The sequence below is a fragment of the Penicillium hordei genome, assembly GCF_028827395.1.
Source record: "Penicillium hordei strain IBT 12815 chromosome Unknown utg000002l_segment0_segment0, whole genome shotgun sequence".
Lineage (NCBI taxonomy): Eukaryota > Fungi > Ascomycota > Eurotiomycetes > Eurotiales > Aspergillaceae > Penicillium > Penicillium hordei.
In genome coordinates this window covers 1,275,180-1,296,090 of record NW_026623143.1, presented here as the reverse complement: position 1 = coordinate 1,296,090, position 20,911 = coordinate 1,275,180, and the positions used below count along the sequence as shown (strand labels likewise).

Sequence of the window (20,911 nt, the reverse complement as noted above, 5' to 3'; positions counted from 1 at the left end):
TGGGAAAGCTGTCTACCGCCCGATTTTTGTCGCGTTCCGCCTTCCTGGACTCTGGAACAAACAGAGAGCTTGAGCTTCACTTCCCAACTTCACCCCGCCGTCATGGCAGAGCTCCAGGACACTCGGAATGGCCTGCGTGGCCTGTATCAGGATCTCTCTGCCCTTTCGAACTCTCAACTCCCCAACGTCGATCGCTTGTGTTTCGAATTGGAGATCCATATCCAAGACTTCCGCAAACTCCTAGACAAGCCCGCAAAGAACAATGCCAGCCGTCAAGCTGTTCTCTCGGGTAAGTGGTATCTTGATATCTCGGTTGTCCCAAGAAGCTTTGCCGGTCCGTTTTGACAAGCTACTAACATCGAATGCGATATGCTAGGGAAGATCACCGTTGCCGACGTTGAATACTCGGTGAACCAGGATTTCCAACAAGGCGCACTGCAACTTGCGGATGCGCTTGACATTGATGAAATGGAAGCAGCAGTTATGTTTCTGGCCGCCCAGGAAAATTCACAAGCGCTGGACAGGCCACCGCTCATCACTGCGATAATAAGCTTCCACGAGCGCCGCCTTTTTACCCTCGAGTGTCTACGTCTCATTTTCCGAGAATCGCGCGAAATTGAACATGAAGCGACCCACCCTATCATGCACGAAACACTCGCCCACGTTTTGGAAATTAAAAACGGCCCTCTGCGGAATGCCTCCCTCTTCGCGCGAAAAGCCTTGAGTTCCATGGCTGACATCCAGAAATGGCTCTCGCTCCTTGGAGATCAAGTTCAAAAAGCCTCAGTTGTCGGGCAGGAAAATGACCGCGATATCATGGAGGCCATTGAATTCCAACGTACGAGTCTGCAACAGCAGCATGAGTCACTCGGAGCGATCCTATTCTACATGTTCAAGGGGACATACACAAGCTCTGAAGACTTCCGCATACTTGTGAACCAGTTGAAGAACATTGATCGCTTTGATGGACTTTTGTTCCACTACATTCCAGTCACAATCGTGTCTTTTGTACAGCATGGTTCTCCAGAGGGATCTGGATCCGAGAAGGAGGCACGAGACCTGCACAAATTAGTCACTACATCCAAGGATGGCCAAGGCTGGAAGCTGTCAAATTTCCACGCCGCCCTTGTTGCGCTGTGGCTCTCGGTATACAGTGGATGGTACTTCGATGGTCTTTTATCTCCATCAATCGATGCGGAGAAGGAATCCGAAGAGCGTACGAAGATGTTCATGTCTTCTCTCGACGATGGCGCCCTTGATTTCATGCTTGCGATCTGCTCCAGCGTCAACACCGAGGAATGGGCGGACCCCGCGCGGAGCGAATTAGTGACATTACTACTCAGGGAAAGTGTCGTATCCTTGCCTGATCCCGAGCCATGTTCTGGATTTATGAAGGAGCTTTTGATGGAAAACCTCGAGGTCTTCGTGGAATCATGCGTTGCAAATATGCCTGACGCGGTCCGACAACTGAAATCGGAAGAGGACTCACAACGACTGGACCAGATCACCGCACTCAGAGATGGCCTCACTTCTAACCTCCACCGTGGCTTGGTAGAGGTGCGGACTCACCTCGAGTCCCTTCTTATGATAATTTCATTCGCCTTTGAGCACCGACAAGAAGCCGCCCAAGAATTTTGGGCTGACCCCGATGGGAATCTTTATGGATTCCTTCAATGGGCGTCCAAACGGCAAACTGTTCCTCGGGTGAGCGCTTTTTGCGAAATGCTGTGTTCGATATCCGAAGGCGAAGAAAATGCAGCCGCGGCGCATCGATTCCTGTCGGAAGAAGACAAATTCATGGCCTCCAAATTCAAACGATCCACAACAATGAATTGGTCGCAAATGTTCGCTGAACTAAAGCTTTACGCCTCTCGGGTCACTGAGAAGCCTTCCACTACAACAAGCCCCCAAGGGCCGCAAGGGATCTTTCGTCCACGGAAACCAGAGCCGGTGGAGATGAATGAGCCTGAGAGCCCAGTGATGCTGACATGCTACCTTCGGCTGATAGGCCACCTGTGCAAGCAGAGCCGACCTATCCGAGACTGGATGCTGCAAAACGAATCTTTCAATGTAGTTAGCACGCTGCTAGACCTGTGCAGTGGGCCGATTCCATCGCACCTTCGGGCGACTACCTTTTCAACTCTCTCCGCATTGATGACTGACAAATTTTCCACCGTTGGAAACGAAACGTGGTCCCGTCTCGATGGGTGGTTATCAGGAGGAACCGGGGCGTCCGGCATTAGCAAAGTGCCTTTGGTTTCCAACCCTGCCGTCTGGCACCAGCAACAAGCCTTGCAGAAGATTGGAGAGAACTTTGACCAGACGAATGCATTTGTTGTTCTTATCAATGCACTTACTGCTCCCTCCTCCGACGCAATTGACGACCCAATGTCACTTCCTTTCCCGGAGACCTTGGGTGGAACTTATCGCATGTCGGGGATTGAGCCTTACATCGATTTCATCTTGGGGCACGCCTTTTCACGGAAGATTCAAGATCTTAACGAGTATCAATCCCGCATGTTGACCTTCAACTGCCTGGACTTCGTTGTAGCCAGCTTGAAATCCTTCAATGAAGACCTAGTGTTACTTCTGAGCCAGCCATCCGTGTCTGATTCTCCGACGCAGACTTCATCGCTACTCACCTACGTGCGCTCTCACCCGTTCGCCCGCGTGGTGGAATGGCTTTTCAACGAAGACGTACTCAAATCTCTGTTTGCAGCCTCTAAACAAGACGTTTCGGATGTTGCTACCGCGTCACCTGACTCTGTTTTGGTTCTGACCTTGCACCGGAGTCTAGAGGTTATGAACCTGCTTGTGGACATGCAATCGACATACTTTAACATTGTCAAGCCTTTGGTACACTCCCAGCCCGTACCATCCCGGACCATCGTCGCGAACTCCTCGCTCGCTTCATTTGAGGACACCGTGCTGAACAATCTGACACTCATCCCGTCACTCTGTCTCTATTGTGGCACGGCGCATGAACAACTCACCGTCATTTCCATGGCTTTGCTGGAAAAGCTTACTAGTTCCAGAAAGCTCAACAAGATGACTTCGCCGGAACTCATCAAGTGGCAATCCTCGAACAAGATTGTGGAGGTGCTTGCATCTGAGGTCGACGTGGATAGCATATCCCGGCCTCTTGTGTTACAAATGGAACCTGATGTAAGAGAACTTGATTTCGGCCCGAATGCCGCCGGCTATGTCATTCGGGAAAGCCTTCTTGCTCTTTTGAACAGCTGCCTCGGAACAATTACAGATCGCCCAACGGTAGCTCATCTGCTGCTGGGCTTCGACTGCGTGGGCAATATTCTTGATGTGTCATCGGAAGGGCTATTCGCAAATCAAAGTTCCTTGTTACATGCCATCGTGAATTTCCTGAAGTCTTATCCGGAGATCCTCGATGCGGGCATTATATCATGGGTAGTGCACCTCAAACGTATGGCTTTCGAAGTGTTAAAGCATTTGTGGTCATCGAAGCTGGCAAGCTACTACACCCTTGGTGAAATGCGTGCTCAGGCATTCATGCGCGAGATGTTTGCCTACCAACCGATCATCAGCCCGAGCACGGCCTGGAATGGATTCCCTATCGATTCAGAGGAATTTTGGCTTACAGACGCTGCCACTGCCTTGGCAGAATTCTTGCTTTACCGAGGTCACCTCTTCACATATGCTGCAACCGAGGTTCGCTCGACAGCAAAGGCTAGATCACCGGCTTTACATGCCCAAATTCTTTCAGTTTTGCTCGGAAATACTACTGCGGATAGCGGTGAACCAACCTCCAGTCCGTCCGTGTTTGATCTTTTCGATTTCGCAGATCTTGATGTTGGACGCGAGTTCAACATGCCCGAGCTTTACTTGCTCGGTGATGTTGCTCTTCAATTAGAAAGCAAGCGGGAGGATGGCGTGTACAGTATGGAAGGGGTAGAGGAGATGATACAAATGCGGAAGGCAGAACTCATGACCAATGGACCGCTCCGCCCGCATGATGAGGAACAGTTGCTAGCTGAGGCCAATGATCTGAAGTTGTTCATTCTTGCAACAAAGCAGAACAACCTGATTCAAATCAATCGCTATCACGCTCTCCGTTCCTGGGTAGAGCTCGTTGCTACGATGATCACTTGCTCTGCTATCGATGAAGGAAGCAGGCCGGCTTTCATTCTCCATTCAATCCAACTGATTCTCCCCAAGCTCACAACGGCAATCGAGGCAGATCTTCCCGAAGCACTTGAACTGGCACGATTGGCAGAATTGTTGATCGGTAGACTTGCGTCGGAGCCACCGGCAACAGATGTGTCTCGAAGCGGGGATGTTATTGACGAAAAGCTCCACCAGCTCTTCCAACTCTGCATCCGAGGTACCAACCTGGCAACAGGCAATGTGTTATTGAGAGAAACACTTTACAGTATTTGTTCCCACTACATAATACGCATCACATCGTCGAACAAGGGCCACGAAAACCTACAACGCCTTAGCCAACATGTCATCAAAGCGGCCGGTTCTAGCCTGATTGAGACCATGTGCGATGACGCCTATACTGGCCAAGAGTCGTGCCGTGCCTCCGCTCTTGTGCTATTGAACAGTTTAGCTGTTCTAGATCGCCAAACTGATTGTGTTTTGGCCGAGTTAATCTCGAGGTCAAACTATTTGAGTCTATTCCTGGATGCCTTGCGGTCTCTTCCCGTCGAACTTCAAAATGCCCAGGGAAGCGGTCAGTCATTTCCCCTTTGAAACAGCCATGTTATTATAACTAATCAAAACTTCAGATACCCCGGCACTACTGGCATACTACGAGTCGCTTTTGTCATTACTTCAGCGGCTGTCTCAAACCAAGGTCGGAGCAAATTGTGTGCTCAACTCTGGTCTCTTCCAAGCTGTGCACGAATCACGACTTTTCGCTGCTGATCCAGACATCGGAATTGGTCAGTCAATCATATCCAGCTCCAATTGTACTTTGCTGACCTCCTCAGACATTGAGAATCCCGATGCCCTTCAGAGGTATTACGATCTTCTCCTTTCGGTCCTTCAGGTCATTGTATATGCGGTTTTCTCCCGAGGTATCCACAACGAACAGCTTAAGGAGCAGACCCGGATATTTTTGGCCGAAAACCGGGCATGCATGGTGGGAATCTTCAAACGATCTGCGAAGATTGGAAATACATCAACCGCCCACCATAAGACTCTATGCGAACTAGTCAAGACATTCATGGCTCTTGTTACTGCGACGGATTTCATGGAGGTACGTTTTCTTTTCTTGCAATCTATTGAGCCGAATTGATGATCGTGTGACTAACTGAGTGTAGTTCGAGGAGCAGGAAGTCCAACATATCGCCCGCCCAGCGATGTTCTCATGAGTCTTTGACTACTGATGCTCACTGGAAAAATTGAGAAGAAATGCATGTATCATTATGACCCGGTGGAGTGCAGGCGGTTCCCAGGTTGAGCGATTTTATTTTGAATTTATTTGCATCACATTTAATCTGTCGTGTGTAAGATGTCCGTCCACTTCGACCGTTCGGGCCTTGCTGTGGCTATATTTTGTAGAAATGAGTGCTATGTTCACTCTTGTCGAAGTAACAAAGCCAACAATTAAGTTCCTGGGTCGAGAGGCTATGTTTCTCTGATGGATAACTGATCCGTCCGAGGCTCCGAGGCGTACCCAGAAAATGCACACCCCAAACCTCGCATTAAAGCTCTGAGCGCATCGTTGACGATTATGTACGACAACTTTTTGGGAGCCTGATGAAAGATGCGTACTACTGTGGTTCATGATACTGTACAATTACTCATTTGGACCCTCGCATAATCTTTAATATACTTGGTAGGGGCATTGGCCATGTATCTTTTTTGATGTCTTTTTTGATGTCTTTCGTGTCATCTTGTTAGATATCATTTTTGCTGGCTGATTTCGTCTTCTAGCCAGCACAGCGAAAAGAATAGACACAAAGCAGCGTTACAAAACAGAGTATAGTCCATCGAAAGAAAGATGCTTCGGTCCCAATTATAATCTAGCCCTAACTCCCATCAATTTGATAATCCCGAGTTGACTGTACATATCAAATCTTGGAGTATATCCCAAAGTCCATACATGTAGTATATAGTATATAGTAGTGATACCATGCTCCTGCCTTTGGTGAGGTCGTAGTTTCCTTGCCCTAACTGGTTTCCATGGCCACCCATAGTTCCTTCCTGTATAGCTTCATCGTATTCTGTTTAGCATCTCATCGTACCTTCCTGTTGCCATTGCCCGTTGCCATGGATCATCCCCAACTTGTTATTTATTTCCCCCCAGTCCTCTTTTCCTCTTTTCCTTTTCTTCTTCTCTCCCCCATGCCACTGGCTATTTTTCAATTGCTCTTGCTTTTGACTACAAAACCATTTCTTATTGCTTTCAAAGCTTTTCATCATGCACCCTTCTTCTCCTACTTCTTCTTCTTTTGGCAGAAGGCTTCATCCTTCTCGCCTCCAGCTCCTTTCTAAACATCGCCCACATCCTCTGAAGTCATGCCTCGCCGCCTCGGACTCTGACCGGGACTCCACCCCCTCTGAAGAGCTTCGCGTCCGGAAGACTGTACACTTCCCCGAGGACAAACTCTTCCTAGAGCGGGTCAGGACAATCCCGGCTCGCAAGGATCGGTACCAGAAGACCATCTTCAAAAAAGGTCAAGTTGCGGAGACGAAGTCGTTCCTCTTGTACACTTCGAATACCTCAGGCTCGAACCAGCGGTTCCTCTCCAAGCTTCCTGGAAGCGATGGACCTCGGTACGAACGCCATTCCCAGTGGATGAGCGTTGTTCGTGCCCGCCAACTCGCCGCTGCGTATTCCTCTCAACCCCGTTCTCCGCAATCTGCACCTTCCTCCGATGGGTCCCCCTTCGACATGGCTTCCCTGAAGGACACCCTGCCTGAGCCTGCCCCCAGTGGCTCACCGCATGGGTCTGCCTTCGACATGTTCTCTTTGACCGATGCCTTGCCGGACCCAAATGACACCTTCGACATGCGCTCGCTGATGGATGCCCTGCCTGAGCCTGATGGTTCACCACGCGGGTTTGCCTCCGACATGTCCTCCCTGAAGCGTGCACTTCCCGACCCTGATACTCCCTCTGAAGTATCGTCCCTTGCACTTGCGCCCAAGTATGTGGTTGCTCCCCACTCCTACGATCTACCTGCAGAGGTTCATGTACGTGCGGTTCACACCCACGTTCAGGATGGCCCCTTCGCCACCTGCTTCTACAACCTCTGTGGGCTCTGCCTTGTGTTGGGGTTCTGCTTCCCATGCCTTGCACCAGCATTATATGCTGCGCTTGTGCTCCTGACCATTTATGGGACGTGCTTTTGATGCTGCCGCTGACGGTCCATATTCGGTGTCCTCGCTCCTTCCTGACTGGCTGGCTTCCTCTTTCTTTCTCCCTGCTCCTTCCTCTGCTGCCTTTATGTTGTTGTTGTTGCTTTCTGGGTCTGCTTTTTGACGTTTTGTTCTGTTCTGTTGAGGCTTTTGCCGTTTGCTTTTGTGAAAACAAAAACCCCCCCAAAAAAATTGCTTTCGTGTTGGTTGTTGGCGTTTTGATCTGTTCTGCTGAGGCTTTTGCCGTTTGCTTTTGTGAAAACAAAAAACCCCCCCAGAAATTGCTTTCGTGTTGGTTGTTGGCGTTTTGGTCTGTTCTGCTGAGGCTTTTGCCGTTTGCTTTTGTGAAAACAAAAAACCCTCCCAAAAACATTGCTTTCTGTGTTTCTTGTTGATTTTTTGCCGTTTTTTGTTTTGTTTTTTGTTTTGGTTTGTTTTGGGGATATGGTAAGTACTTTGGAGAAAGGGGGACGACGTCTCTGTCTGTGATCGTGCGGGAGGCAACGGAGCGTGTGGTGGCTCAATTGGATGGCGACGAGGGTAAGTATTTTCGAGCATCCGATGGCTTCAAGTCCAAGAGCTAACATGGCGGTCAATTCCAGGTGGCTGGCGGGCATCAAACCGATAGAATGAAACGTCTCTGTCTGTGAACGTGCGGAAGGCAACAGAGCGTGTGGTGGCCCAATCGGGTGGCAACGAAGGTAAGTCCTTGTCAAGTATCTGATGGTTCCAAGAGCTAATATGACAATCAATTCTAGGTGGCTGGTGGGCGTCGCTATCGAAAATTGCACTGATCAAACGTCGCTGTCTGTGAATATGCGGAAAGCAGCAGGACGTGTGGTGGCTTCATTATTTTCTCCTTCAAGGTAAATATTATTCCACCCCGTCCTTTTGGCTTGCTTCATACTAACCGCATGTCTTCCGGGGGAGCGGTTTGGGGACGTCTCTGTCTGTGAACGTGCGGAAGGCAACAGAGCGTATGGTGGCTCAATTGGAGTGGTGACGGGGGTAAGTATACTCCAGGCCTCTGATGGCTCTATCCGCTAATATCCACAGTTGGTTGGTGGGTATCGTCGCCACGAATCGAACCGATCGAAGGGAACGTCTCTGTCTGTGAATGTGCGGAGGGCAGCAGAGCGTTTGGTAACCTGCTTTCCCCCTTGATTCTATCCCCTCAATACTTTTGGAGACAGCGTGGTTGAGCCGCAAGGCCGTCCTGCTTCGTATGCTGACATCGTATAGCTCGGTCGAACGTCTCTGTCTGTGAACATGTGGAAGGCAGCAGGACATATGGTGGCTTCATCTTTCTTTCTTTCAAGGTAAATATGATTCCACTCTGTTTTTCTTCGTCTTGATTGCATACTAACCACATGACTCCCGGGGGAGGGGTAGGGCGAACGTCTCTAGCTGTGAATATGCGGAAGGCAGCATGACGTGTGGTGGTTTCATCCTTTGGCGAAGGGAGTATGTTGATGCATGGATTTCTGTGGCTGCGCTAATTGACTTTTCAGTATCCGCTGGTATCCTGATACTTTTTTCTTTTCTTTTTCTTCTTTTTTTCATCATGTGTTCTCGCAGTGCGAGGGGTATGAAGAAGAAAGGATGAAGTTGAAGCCGAGTATATTTAAGTGGTCTGTGCTTGTCTACAACCCTGAAATGGGCGACCATCGAATACGAAACCAGCTTTACTATTGTTCGTGTACAAGCAACCGTCCAGAACATCATAGGATGTCTATCCAGACGTCAGGTACAAATGGTCTCGTCCTAGCAATTCCCGTCGTCACGGTCGGTGCTGGGAAATTGCCTCTGCATTACCTATAGGGTTCCAGTGCCTCTGTTGATCACGGTGTCATTGTGCGCGAGCGTGTTGGTCATGCCAGGCACCGTGGCAGTTGAGACACCAGTGTTCTCGATTGCTGTCAAGAACTGCGAATAGAGCAAGATCACCTCCCGTCGAGGATACTGTTGGAACATCCCTGTTTGCAGCTGCGGTATCCGTATTCATTGTAATATACGCGCTGTCTGTCCTAGGTATGGAGATGAAGATGGAGATGGTCGAAGTGAGATGAGCAGGACTCAATGATCCTCGTCAGTACTTAGCCTACTGTTCTTGGGGTATTGCCAGACTCACCAGTCCACAAGAATGAGTAGTGATTTCGTGGCCGCTGTAGGTAGCTCCAGAGAAGCCTTCGTCAGGGACAGGGAAATGGGAGTTGATTGTGGATGTTCTCGCTTCCTCACGGGTTAAGTTGAAGCACAGTCATTAGACCACGACATAAAAATGGCTGACACAGCTGCCAGGCCTGTACAGGAGAGAATTGAGATTGAATTCAGATCATGTTTCGTCTCAAAATATAGAAGACAAGTGTGATAATCAAGGAGAGAATGGGATTAGCGCTTTTTTTTTGTCTATAGTATGACAGCATTTTCTAACAGCTAATAACTGATAGAAGTGTAACCAGACTCTGTTCAGACTGGAGTTAAAGCTATATCATGTCTTCCATGTATGATATAAATATGCATGATAGGTGTTTCGGGTTGTCACTTAGGGCTAATTATAACAAAGCCTGAGGCCGAGACCCGAAATCTGCCCTGTAGTGTTTGGTTTGTTTAATTTTACACAGAATTAACTTATTTGCTATCGTCAGGGATGAAGCCTGAGGTTCTGGTATTAATATCAAATCACTGCATGATGCTCCTCTGAAATATGCGGTTCTCGAAACTCGAAACTCGGAGGTCGAGGATTGATATACTCGAACCACTCCACGAATGCACGGGGCTACAACTACAATAAAAATACAGCAGTAATGAGAGAAAAGCATATTAGAAGGATATTCGAGACCACTCCTAAAGGACGACACGTTAATCTGTAAACAAACTCGGGATGCAAGAAAAGCGCCAGCATAACGCCAACCCATGAAAAAGATAAGAGAAGACAGCACAAACTCACAAGACCAGTAACAAGATCAAGTAGATGTTTATGTATGTTGCAAGAAGGGGGAATAGTTGTAAAGAGACAACCCACAAAGCCCGGCCTGAGAACCAAAACTCTATACAAGTCGTGACGTGTAAATGCGCTGAAACAGATCCAGAGAGGTGTGAATGGTGTGTGAGTATAAGGTGGAGGGGGGGCGAAGGGTATGAGACGCCAGAAACCGGAATGGATACAAGGTTGAGTGCGAGATATGAGATAAGCAAACGCTCAACGGGTCGAGGATAGCAACAGAAATATGAGAAAGATAAGACAGGTAGATCATGGACTAGGGAAAGAAAGTCAATGGGCCACGTGGAATGGCAAACTCAGGTATCCGATGAACGCACTACGGTGGTGTCGGAGTTTGTCCGAACTCGGCGTGGTCGCGAGGCTTATTGCGGGATCGCATGTACATGGCATCAGAGTATGTGTTGGCTGGGGGATCAATCGGGCGGGGAAGACTTCTGTACTGTTGCTGCTGTTGGGTCACAACCTCTCTTGCGTAGAACTCTACGAGCATGGTCCCGTATGACTCTAGTTCTTCGACGGTGATGGCGAGGCGGAAGTCGTTTAAAAGGAGGAACTGTAGTTCCAAGTGGTTGAGCTCCACCAGTGGAAGACCGCCAACCTGTATATCATGATTAGTTGTGATCCATTAGTCAGATCAAGAATCACATACCTTTGCATAACGTGAATTGGTGTAGAAAACATCAGAAAAGAACTTGCTTGCACAGGTCACAGCGGCGATGACCAGTCGATGGATATTAAAGCTATCAACGACGAAGAAATGTGAAAGTGCCTCAGGATCCGACTGAGGTGAAAGGCCGGGTGAGATCGAAGTATTCGACCCCTGCGAGTCCTGCGCAGTAAAGCCTGTGGAGGGGGGAGGTGTCGCCATTGGAGAATCCTGCATCTGGTGGTCTCCTGGAGACTCGGTAGATGCGGATGAAGATCCGGATTCCTCGGCAGAGTCCCAACGTTGGTGCAGGTGGTCGAGCTGATCGCGGTTGACCAGCTCAGTCATACGGTCGAAGTAGACCAGCAAGCTTAGGAAGACCTCGTAGGTTGTAGGGCAATATTTGTGAATGCGAGTCAAGTAACTCAGGATGGTGATGGTCGGAACATTCTTTCCGTGGAATGCGAGTACGCTGGTAGCCTGAGGGCTAAGGTTGGAGGTGCCCTCGGGTGGCGGGATGTGGCGATGTACATGTTCGTGATGCATATCATTTGTAGTCGTGATCTTGGTCAGAAGCCCAGCGACCATCTCGATGATCTCCGTGACCGGCATGGAGCTAATCTCATACTGTCGTTGCTGCGACGCCGTTCCGGGAGTGTGGGAGCTCCGCGATCCCATCAGATCCTCATTGGCGAGACTCTGGATATGGGACAAGCTTTGGACGCGAATGCGACTTGGTGAATTGGCTTCGGAGCCTGGCACAGACTGCATGGACTGGTATGTGGGTTGGAGGCGCGGTGAATCCGGCGCTAGCTGATTAGAAGAGTATGGGTTGATCCCGCTCTGGGTTGGTGGGGTATGTGTTGACGTGTAAGAGTCCGGAGGAAAGGCATGGTTGGGATGAGACGTCATCGAGGGCGGTCGTGGGGTGAAGTTGGGAGTATCGGAAGAAGCACGGGAAGCTTGGGGTGTGTATGAGTTGATGTAAGCCGGTACATCATTCGCATGCACAGGAAGCCGAGCAGAGCCTACGGACGGTGGGGCAGTAGAGGTGGGGGGATTTGAGGAGGAAGTCGAGTGAGTGTCCATTGGCTGGGCGAACGAGTAAACTGAGTCTGAACCTCCCAACACGTCGTTATGATCCGACGGCACGTGGTTGACGACAACGGAGCCCATGTCAAGGCTATCGTGATCTGTTTTTCTGCGGGAACACGGGTCAGCAAGGCGGTCGCAGCTCGGAGGCCATTAAACCACAGGTACGTAGAAAAAAAGAGAATACAGAGAATAGAGAGGATAGAGGGGATAGAGAGGATAGAAATGATATACGCAATACAAGGGAAAAGAGAGAGAGAGGGGTTTGCATACACTTTTAATTACCACAAGGGCTAGACCACAGAATCGGGGAAAATCCCCGGTCTAAAAAGGAGAGGTCGAGGATCAACGACTGTCGATCGAATCCATTGAAAAGGAAGAGAATAGAACAGAAGAACAAGATAGGGGAAGAGGACAAGTAATCTGGAGAGATATGGAGAGATATGGAGAGATATGGAGATATATGGGGAGTTGGGGAAGGGGAGTTTGGGTCAAAGTGAGATCGGTGAGGTCAGAATGTGTGGCTCGGAGATGAAACAGGATTCAATTAATTAAACACTCAAACTGGGAACTTGTATATAATTGTCATTCTTGTTTGGACTAAATAATAAAGGAAATATATATCAAAAAAAAGGAAACATACTCTTCAAAAAGAGATTATCTACCTGTCATCTTAGTAAAGAGATATAAGAAAGACGGTGTAGAGGGTCTATAGGTCAGGATATATTGACGAATGATAGAACGATCTGCGAGCCCGTGTTAGGGATGATTCGGACATTGTCTTAGCGTTTACTTTACCCTCAGGGGATTTGATATGTTAGTCCGGGGATGAATCCATCGAATATTAGAATGCTAATGCGGATATTTCCCGACATATAGAATGCATTCTCCTTCCAGGATATAAACTTGCATCAAAGAATAATAATGGAGAGCATGGCAGTTCATATGCTGCATGTGGGATGTGACATGTTCTGCCTATCTAACCTTAGAAGGTCTGGGCAGTACTAATGGATACTGCAGATCTAGTGTTCGGTTTCTGTGTTCTACAAGCTACTACAGTATCAAGTCCCTCATACCATATTGTAATAGACCAGGGTATATAAATCCGGCGTTTTTCCCAGCTCATGTATAACACTTGGCAGTTATGACCCAATAGCCAGTTGGCCGAACACTTCCGATCTGGTGCCTCTTGAACTGCTCGGTCCTTTTCGCCCTACATAGCCCGATGATAAAGGTGGGGGGTATGGCAGCACCCGTGGACTAGTGCCAGACTTGTCATAGATTCGCGCTCAGACACTGTATATCCCTCGGTGGGGGCGGATAACAGAATGCGAAGACCGGAGAACTGGGATCATGAAACCATTTCATTTGGAGATGGACGCAATATTAGAACACTTATTAATTCGTCACTCCCGGCCCGGTGTAGCCGTTGTCTGGCAGGTAGAGATGTCTCACGGCACCGGCCTTGGTTAGGACCACAAGACGAATGACACCACCGGAGCTGCCGTCCCACTTAATCGCCTCCTGCAAAGCACTCCGCACGAAATCAATGCCCTCTTCCTCCGTCATCTGTTCCCGCCAGTGGGCATCGGTATAACCGTAGATGTAGGTTGAGCCCGAACCGCCGATAGCGAACGACTGTTTGTGAAGGGATCCTCCCAAAGGTATCGAGAACACCTGACCTCCATGACGTGCATCCCATCCGGCAAGGATGATACCCGCACTATTGCTCAGTTAGCATGGATTTCGAAACCAACAACCGATGATGCCAAAGACTCGGGTACAGACCTCAACGCATCCTTGTTCTCGTAACACAATTCCTGGAAGAGTGATGCAGCAACCTGTGTGGTAGGGGCCTCGGCGTTCGTTACGCCGTACATGTTGAGATGGTAGGAGACAATGTCGGCCACAGCCTGGGTGTCTGCGGCGGAACCCGATCGACAGCACCAGATGGTGTCGTGCACCTGTGTCAATTTGTCGGTGACTCGGTTGGCAATGTAGGCACCGGTGGTTGTTCGACTATCTGCACCCAGAATGACTCCGTCTTTGAAGTTGATGGCCATGCTGTTGGAATGTTAATGGTGATGTTTGGAGATGGGAAGGTTCGAGAGCTTCAGCTCAACTCACATCGAGGTTCCCAAGCTGAATGAAGAACGAGAGGTTAGTACATGTTATATAGCACCACAGCAAATGATATCATCGTGGGATTAGCTTACTTGACCTCACCAGACTTCAGGTGGTTCATGTCGACGTGAATGCCATCTGGAGAGATGTTAGCTGGTTGCTGTCGGCGGATGACGATAGCTCTGCTAACCTTCACCGAGCATCCCTGATGTTCCATGGGGGGCGACCATTTTGTGCTGTGTTCAAGAGAAGATAGGGCGAGTATAAAGATGACTTCAATAGACCAGATAGAAACGGTAAGGAGAAGTAGGAGGTTAAGGGAAGAAGTAGAGGTGATGCTATCATGAACACAGGCAGAAGCTCACAACGCGGCAGCTCGGGCGGTGAGGCCCCAGCCCCTGCGATCGACTTATCTTCTCCCCCGCGAGACTCCTGAAGCTCAATTACCCTTTTCTTCTGTGGCTGTTCCTATTAACTTACTGTATCCATCTCTGGTTGCATTTACCATATTTGCTAGTCGATAATTTTGCAATACCAGAATCTCCCAGACCTCGTTTTGTCGCGTTCTCTATCTGGTCCCCACTCTTAAAGTGCCAACTTGAGCGCCATGTCCGACTCCCCTCCACCTCCGTCTTGGAGCATCAGCAGCATGGCCAACAGTGCTGCGCAGTTCATGCGACTTCCTGTTCTTGCGTCATCTGGTCTAGCTGTTGTTGCAAGTGGGCTCCTCTACTTCAAGCAAAAGTACGCTATTGGCATCGGCCATTTGTTTACGGAGCTAACCACTTTGCCTAGTGAACTAATCTACCCCCGCAATGTCCCAGTGGATGCGCGCACAAATGTCCCTAGTCCTCGCCAATTTGGCATCACCGACTTTGAAGACCTCCAGATCCCCACGCCCGACGGAGAGTCCTTGCACGCCTTTTTTCTCCGCCAACGACCAGGGCGCTTCTCTCGCAATCTGACAGTCCTGATGTTCCACGGAAATGCAGGCAACATCGGTCACCGTGTCCCCATCGCCAAAGCTGTGCAGGATACACTTCAGTGCAATGTTTTCCTGCTGGAATACCGCGGATACGGGATGTCCACAGGCACACCGGATGAAGCCGGTATCAAGATCGATGCTCAAACCGGCCTTGATTACCTACGACAACGCCCAGAGACAAGGGATACCGAGATTGTTGTCTACGGACAAAGTTTAGGTGGAGCGGTCGCGATTAATTTAGTTGCCACCAACCAAGAGCAAGGTGATATCGCAGGACTGATCTTGGAGAACACTTTCCTGAGCATTCGGAAGTTGATTCCAAAGTATGTTTTCAAATTATCAGCAAGATTTCCGGGCGAGTAACACTAACTTAAACTCAGTGTCTTCCCCCCAGCACGCTATCTGGCACGTCTCTGCCACCAATATTGGACCAGTGAAGATGTGCTGCCTAAGATCACTAAAACTCCGGTTCTTTTCCTGAGTGGACTCAAGGACGAACTCATTCCGTAAGTTCGTCTACTCCAAGCGCGGCGTTCTCATTGCTAACCTCCCTTAGCCCGTCCAATATGACCCAATTATTCGCCGTTTGCCAGTCCGAATGCAAGATCTGGCGCACACTCCCGAACGGCGGTCATAATGACTCTGTGGCTGAGCCAGGCTACTTCGAGCACATTCTTTCTTTCATTACGGAAGAAGTGCTATCTAATAAACAGTAGACCGATGTGACTTATTCCTCTTGCTCGGGTTGTTCGAATCCCCTCTGGCGAACCCTTTGCCTAAGACCTCCCGTCTCAGGTCTTCCTTTCCGCCAAGAAGTGTAAATACTTCAACCTTGGCTCCAATGCTTGGCTGTCAAACCGTTTTTCGACGGCCAATCTAGATGTCTAGTTTCGGCCCCTACAACACAAGAATCAATTAACAGGAACTGTTAATTATGACCATGATACCCCTGCCACACAACCAAGACACGACTTTTCCTTTGCATCTGTTCAAATGATCACGGCCTGCCTCTTATGGCCCATACATGGCTGTGACGACTTCCTTTATTGACCCCCCAAGCCCTCGGGGCGAAGGGCCATGCCTCCCATTTGATTGAGAATGGCTCTTTTCTTCTAACTCTTCTTGTCCAATATCCGTTCGATTCTTGTTTACTTCTTGTTTCCTCCTTGCTCACTGATATCATACTCGCGGTGTTTACAATATTGGCTCAAGGTCGGGCGCTGGGCGTGTTTCTTTTCTCTGCTTATTTTTCTACGGACCTTTGCCTTTCGCCTTGCTTATCAGCTCCGGCAAGTTTCCTTCTGTGCAAATACTAAACGGAGAACCCTTCGCAACCCGTACGAATGTAATAATTTGATTCATGATTATTTCACTGCGCATTCCTGGATACCCATCAACAGATCTTATGTTGATATTATCCGATGGTCCCCAAATTCCTAAGGTGGAGGCCTTGCACCCTCGAGAACCACCCATTGCTTACTTAGGTTGCTTCGGTGCCTGGATTGCCAGAAGAGGGGCATAGTAAGCAGCAGGCACGGCCCCGGAGCACCCCCCAGCTTACCCACATGCCCAGGAAACTTTCAAGATCCTCCGAAGGCCTGGAGAAACATAGACCCGGAAGGGAGTCTCATATAACTTACTCTACACTCAAATGCTGCACACACTTTGCTATAAGTACATTGTCATGTAGCACTTCAACCACTACTTTACACAATTTCAACACAATCAGCCCTAGCCGTCCTCTTTCCTGTTATTTCTCCCGAGTTCTTCTACTATCCCTTGTACTATTCCAAGTACAAGATGGACACTTCAAGTGACCAACCAACCATCATGACCCCAGCATGCAATACAGTTGAATGGTATCGACCAACCCTAGACCAGCTCCCTGCACCAACAGTGGAACTGTTCCTACAATACACAGGCTTGAAATCCGAAAACGAAGTCAAAGACCATATATACAAAATCCGCGACAAAGCATGGCAGATGTAAGCAAGACACCCTTGAAAACACCCCAGAATGAGCCATCGTGCTTTCTAGCAAAGGCAACGCTAATATCAAAGTCCCCATAGCCATCCATACCCCTGCATCGGACTATTTCGCTTCTTAAACTTCAGCATAAGCCTCTCCCCAATCTACACACAGGTAGTAGACCGCGTACGCAAGGGGCAGACCTTACTAGATCTAGGCTGCTGTTTCGGGCAAGACCTACGCAAGCTGGCATTTGATGCAGAGCTGTCTTCAGCCACGAACCTGATCGGGGCAGATATCGAGGGTGATTTTGTTCAACTGGGGTATGAATTATTCCGAGATGAAGATTCCTTCGGGGCGCAATTTGTGACTAGGAGCGTCTTTGACGAGGACTTCTTGGTTGATCGACGTGGGTCTATTGATATGATTTACTTGGGGAACTTTTTGCATCTGTTTGGCTTTAAGGAGCAGCGGGCTATTGTTGCTCGCCTTGGGAGGCTTCTTGTTCCTAGGGCTGGTTCTGTGGTTTTTGGACGCAATATTAGTGCGGAGCAAGGAGGGCCGTTCTTTATGGAGAGTCTTGGATGGGATATGTATCGGCATAGTGATCAGACGATTAAAGAGCTTTGGAGCACTGTGGATGTTGGGTTGTGGGAGGTGCATAGTCAATTATCCGGGTATGAAACCGCGACAACTCTGGGGGAGAGGTCTGGGGATTGGCAGGGTGGTGATACTAAACAGATGTCATTCTGGGTTGTTAGGACTGATGGTTGAATGTATTAGAAGAGAAATGATTCTTATAACCCGAGGCGAGCTGGAATAGAATAAAATTTATATATCACTAGCTTTATCCAATGGTTCGATTTCCTTGAACAAGGCCATCAATAAGGACTCATTAACGCATAAAAATCTACGACGTTTGTGCTACTTGTTTAGATATCAGAATACCAAGCAATTGGAAATCAATTTCTTCTTTTTTCATTTTTACATCCGTTCCATGCGCAATAGCCAATTCTCTGGAGACATCCGTGTTTATTATTGAAACCACAAGAGCCCAAGTCCCAGAAATCTATAAAACCATTACACAAGATGGAATGGGGTGATACATATAATACAAGTCACAAGGTTTAGTACAACAGAGTCAAACTACTCAAGTTTCTCGGCCTCATCCACCAATTCCTCAACCTTGAAGTTCTCAACATCACCCCGGGTGAACATGCGAACAAGTTCACTCTTCCGACCAGCAGCCTGTCCCTCAAAGTCATAGAAGCGCTGCACACAGCTAACAAGCCAAGTGGCCTCGGGTGCCGAAACACCGCCTTCAGGAATAATCTGACCATGCATAAGGACCAAACCCTTCTCATCCGCCAGATCAAGGTGGTGAGTGATAGTAGTATGAGGCTGGGCAAAAGCGCCGTGCATCTTATAAACACCCAGATTCGTGAAGATCACAGTAGAGGTGTGGCTATTAGAAGGCGACAGAGTGGACCCCTCAGCAGGCGGGTGGAAAGCCCATTGGAGGAAGTGAATGTCGGCAACGGTGCCAGCTCCCTCGGGCGCTTGCGCTGCCTCTTCGGGGGTCTGCGGACGCGGGAGGGGTAGGATAAACTGCGGGTTCTCGCGTGCGGCCTGCATGATGCGCTTGTATGTGTCGAGGGGGATAGCGGCGGTGATAGCGTGCGAGTTCTCCGCGAAGCGGAGACGCCACAGCGCTTCGATCTCCTTGGCTGGGAGCTCGCGGATCTTCTCGACGTCCAGGTAGCTGCTGAGGGGCTTGACGGGGCTGGAGTCGCCGGAGACGGCGCGTGCGGCTTTGGCGGTGCGCGATTCCTGTGGGGGAGGGGGTGCCTGGAATGCTGGGGGTGTGCCTGGGACGGCGGTGGTGGATGTAGGAGTGCCGGGTTCTGGGGTAGCTGCGGTGGATGCTTTGCGGCGGAGATCTTGGATTTTTTCGTTGTAGGCTTCCTTCAAGGACTCGACTGAGTCATGTCCCTCTCTGGAAAATAGTTAGCATTGAAGTGGAAATAATTGTTGAGGGAAGTTTGCTCACTCCTTGGCCTTCTGGTCCAGCTTGGACCGATACTTGTCCAAGACATACTTGGGATCGTGGTGTGAGGCGAGGAAGCGTACGTCGTGGACCTGAGCCCACCGGCGCTGCTGATGACGCAGCAGGTGGGAGTTGCCACGGATCACCGATTGGAATCCCTGCAGTCGGAATGATGGCATTTTGAGTGTGTAGAGTCAATAAAATGAATATCCGAATCTCCAGATAAGAGAAATAGATGACATAATTACTGACATAAGCATTTCTATTTCTGATTCATGCCAGGGAAATAAGGCAGAAGTGGAAATATCAGACATCAATATTGCCTAATTGGGTCATGTGGGTCCCTTATATTTCACTGGACAGTAAATATTTTTGAATCCTCCTTGGGTAGACCAACCGTTAGCTGCTATGCCTTCTGCGAGCTTAGGGCGGGAGCAGACTGCCATATTGAGCCGGACCGGCGAGACCGATGCATACGTTCAACACAGCATCAGAGGATTCATTCCTTTTTAATCCTTTGGACTTCAGAGTAGGTGCCTACCACATGCCCAAAGGACCGACCGCCAAAGACAATAGTATTATACAACTAAAGAAGTCGAAGCAAAGAAGATCTAGTTTTCTAGCATGATCTCACCCCAGCAAATCTCCCCATTGAGCTTTACAAGCTACACCTTTCGACCCCTTCAGCTGGGGATTGTAGCCACAAGGCTACCTTTTCAATCTTTTGATTTTTAATACATCTGGATTGACTTGAAATGGCGACTCAAAAAAACAAAAACAATCACCAACACATCATCGTACGTACATCCATACCTCGATTAGCTCCAACATGCCACTTCTGTTTCTCCACAATAAGGGTCCTGGCCTGTGCATTTATGTATAGTTTTTTACGAAACAATTTGATTTTCTTTTTAATAAATAGCCTAAATACCAGCTAATCATTTACGAACGTCTTTTCTAATATTTCGCATCTCCATACATCTATATCACAGTGGATCCACCCGTGTATATATATTAGTCATCATTTCACTGCCCAACCATGGTTGCCCATGTGGGCTGGGTCCCTGAAGTATAACCTTAAAAGGCACCGTCGCTCTAAATCCAGCTCTTCATCTCCCAATATTCCCCATCTCCCCCATCCTAGAAAAAGGAAACTAAGAAAAGTCCAACAAAAATGCCAATCCGTCAAAAAGAATTCTCTACCCCACCACCCCATCCACCAGCGGGTACACCCAAGGACTCCCCATCCGCGCTGCCCTGGTACTCCATCGCGCCGGGGGTATGGGAGTTCCTCCTAAACGGCGACGCAGAGCACAAAGCTGTGTTGCAGTGGTGGGAGCCAAACACTGTCTCTGCGCAGACAAAGCCAATAACACATACCTACATCGAAGAGGTCTGCACTCTGCGCGGCGGGCTGGAGGATCTTTCGCTCGGGCAGTCGTGGGGTATTGGTGCTTATGCATACCGGGAGCCTGGAATGGAGCATGGACCATATCGGGCAACGAAGGAGGGGTGCTTGCAGTTTGTTAAGGTCGTGCCAGTGAAGAAGTAGGAGTTGAGGGTTTGGGTTTTTTGAGTGTGTAGTTGGGATCTATGGAGACTAATGGCTACGTCTTTGGCTATTTGGGGTCTGCGTATTGATAATTTGGTCTGGTTTTTTGGGTGGTGGTTTTCGAGTTTTCAAGCTAGGTTTTGGTTTT

General features: G+C 49.0%; 8 protein-coding genes across 8 annotated transcripts; 5 read left to right on the top strand and 3 right to left on the bottom strand.

Moving 5' to 3' along the window:
- Positions 1-102: 102 nt before the first annotated feature.
- On the top strand, positions 103-5,354 carry N7537_003784 (nuclear pore complex Nup192/Nup205 family protein; the record flags this gene model as incomplete). The annotated part of the gene is made up of 5 exons (XM_056894842.1): positions 103-289; positions 377-4,711; positions 4,767-4,922; positions 4,971-5,239; positions 5,304-5,354. The coding sequence occupies 5 exons, from the start codon at positions 103-105 to the stop codon at positions 5,352-5,354; spliced, it is 4,998 nt and encodes a 1,665-aa protein (XP_056754590.1).
- A 1,052-nt stretch (positions 5,355-6,406) lies between these two features.
- N7537_003783 (uncharacterized protein) lies at positions 6,407-7,339 on the top strand (the record flags this gene model as incomplete). The annotated part of the gene is made up of 1 exon (XM_056894841.1): positions 6,407-7,339. The coding sequence occupies one exon, from the start codon at positions 6,407-6,409 to the stop codon at positions 7,337-7,339; it is 933 nt and encodes a 310-aa protein (XP_056754589.1).
- A 3,326-nt stretch (positions 7,340-10,665) lies between these two features.
- On the bottom strand, positions 10,666-12,171 carry N7537_003782 (putative cyclin-dependent protein kinase complex component; the record flags this gene model as incomplete). The annotated part of the gene is made up of 2 exons (XM_056894840.1): positions 10,666-10,947; positions 10,999-12,171. 2 exons carry the CDS (start codon positions 12,169-12,171, stop codon positions 10,666-10,668), a joined length of 1,455 nt encoding a protein of 484 aa, XP_056754588.1.
- A 1,314-nt stretch (positions 12,172-13,485) lies between these two features.
- pre3 (proteasome core particle subunit beta 1) lies at positions 13,486-14,441 on the bottom strand (the record flags this gene model as incomplete). Its single annotated transcript, XM_056894839.1, has 5 exons — positions 13,486-13,810; positions 13,876-14,151; positions 14,215-14,229; positions 14,304-14,349; positions 14,402-14,441. The coding sequence occupies 5 exons, from the start codon at positions 14,439-14,441 to the stop codon at positions 13,486-13,488; spliced, it is 702 nt and encodes a 233-aa protein (XP_056754587.1).
- Positions 14,442-14,818: 377 nt separating this feature from the next.
- On the top strand, positions 14,819-15,912 carry N7537_003780 (alpha/beta hydrolase; the record flags this gene model as incomplete). Its single annotated transcript, XM_056894838.1, has 4 exons — positions 14,819-14,955; positions 15,007-15,519; positions 15,577-15,702; positions 15,753-15,912. The coding sequence occupies 4 exons, from the start codon at positions 14,819-14,821 to the stop codon at positions 15,910-15,912; spliced, it is 936 nt and encodes a 311-aa protein (XP_056754586.1).
- A 1,084-nt stretch (positions 15,913-16,996) lies between these two features.
- N7537_003779 (uncharacterized protein) lies at positions 16,997-17,938 on the top strand (the record flags this gene model as incomplete). Its single annotated transcript, XM_056894837.1, has 2 exons — positions 16,997-17,181; positions 17,311-17,938. The coding sequence occupies 2 exons, from the start codon at positions 16,997-16,999 to the stop codon at positions 17,936-17,938; spliced, it is 813 nt and encodes a 270-aa protein (XP_056754585.1).
- Positions 17,939-18,310: 372 nt separating this feature from the next.
- On the bottom strand, positions 18,311-19,390 carry N7537_003778 (ATP11 family protein; the record flags this gene model as incomplete). Its single annotated transcript, XM_056894836.1, has 2 exons — positions 18,311-19,160; positions 19,215-19,390. 2 exons carry the CDS (start codon positions 19,388-19,390, stop codon positions 18,311-18,313), a joined length of 1,026 nt encoding a protein of 341 aa, XP_056754584.1.
- A 995-nt stretch (positions 19,391-20,385) lies between these two features.
- Positions 20,386-20,763, top strand: N7537_003777 (uncharacterized protein; the record flags this gene model as incomplete). Its single annotated transcript, XM_056894835.1, has 1 exon — positions 20,386-20,763. The coding sequence occupies one exon, from the start codon at positions 20,386-20,388 to the stop codon at positions 20,761-20,763; it is 378 nt and encodes a 125-aa protein (XP_056754583.1).
- Between the last annotated feature and the right edge of the window lie 148 nt (positions 20,764-20,911).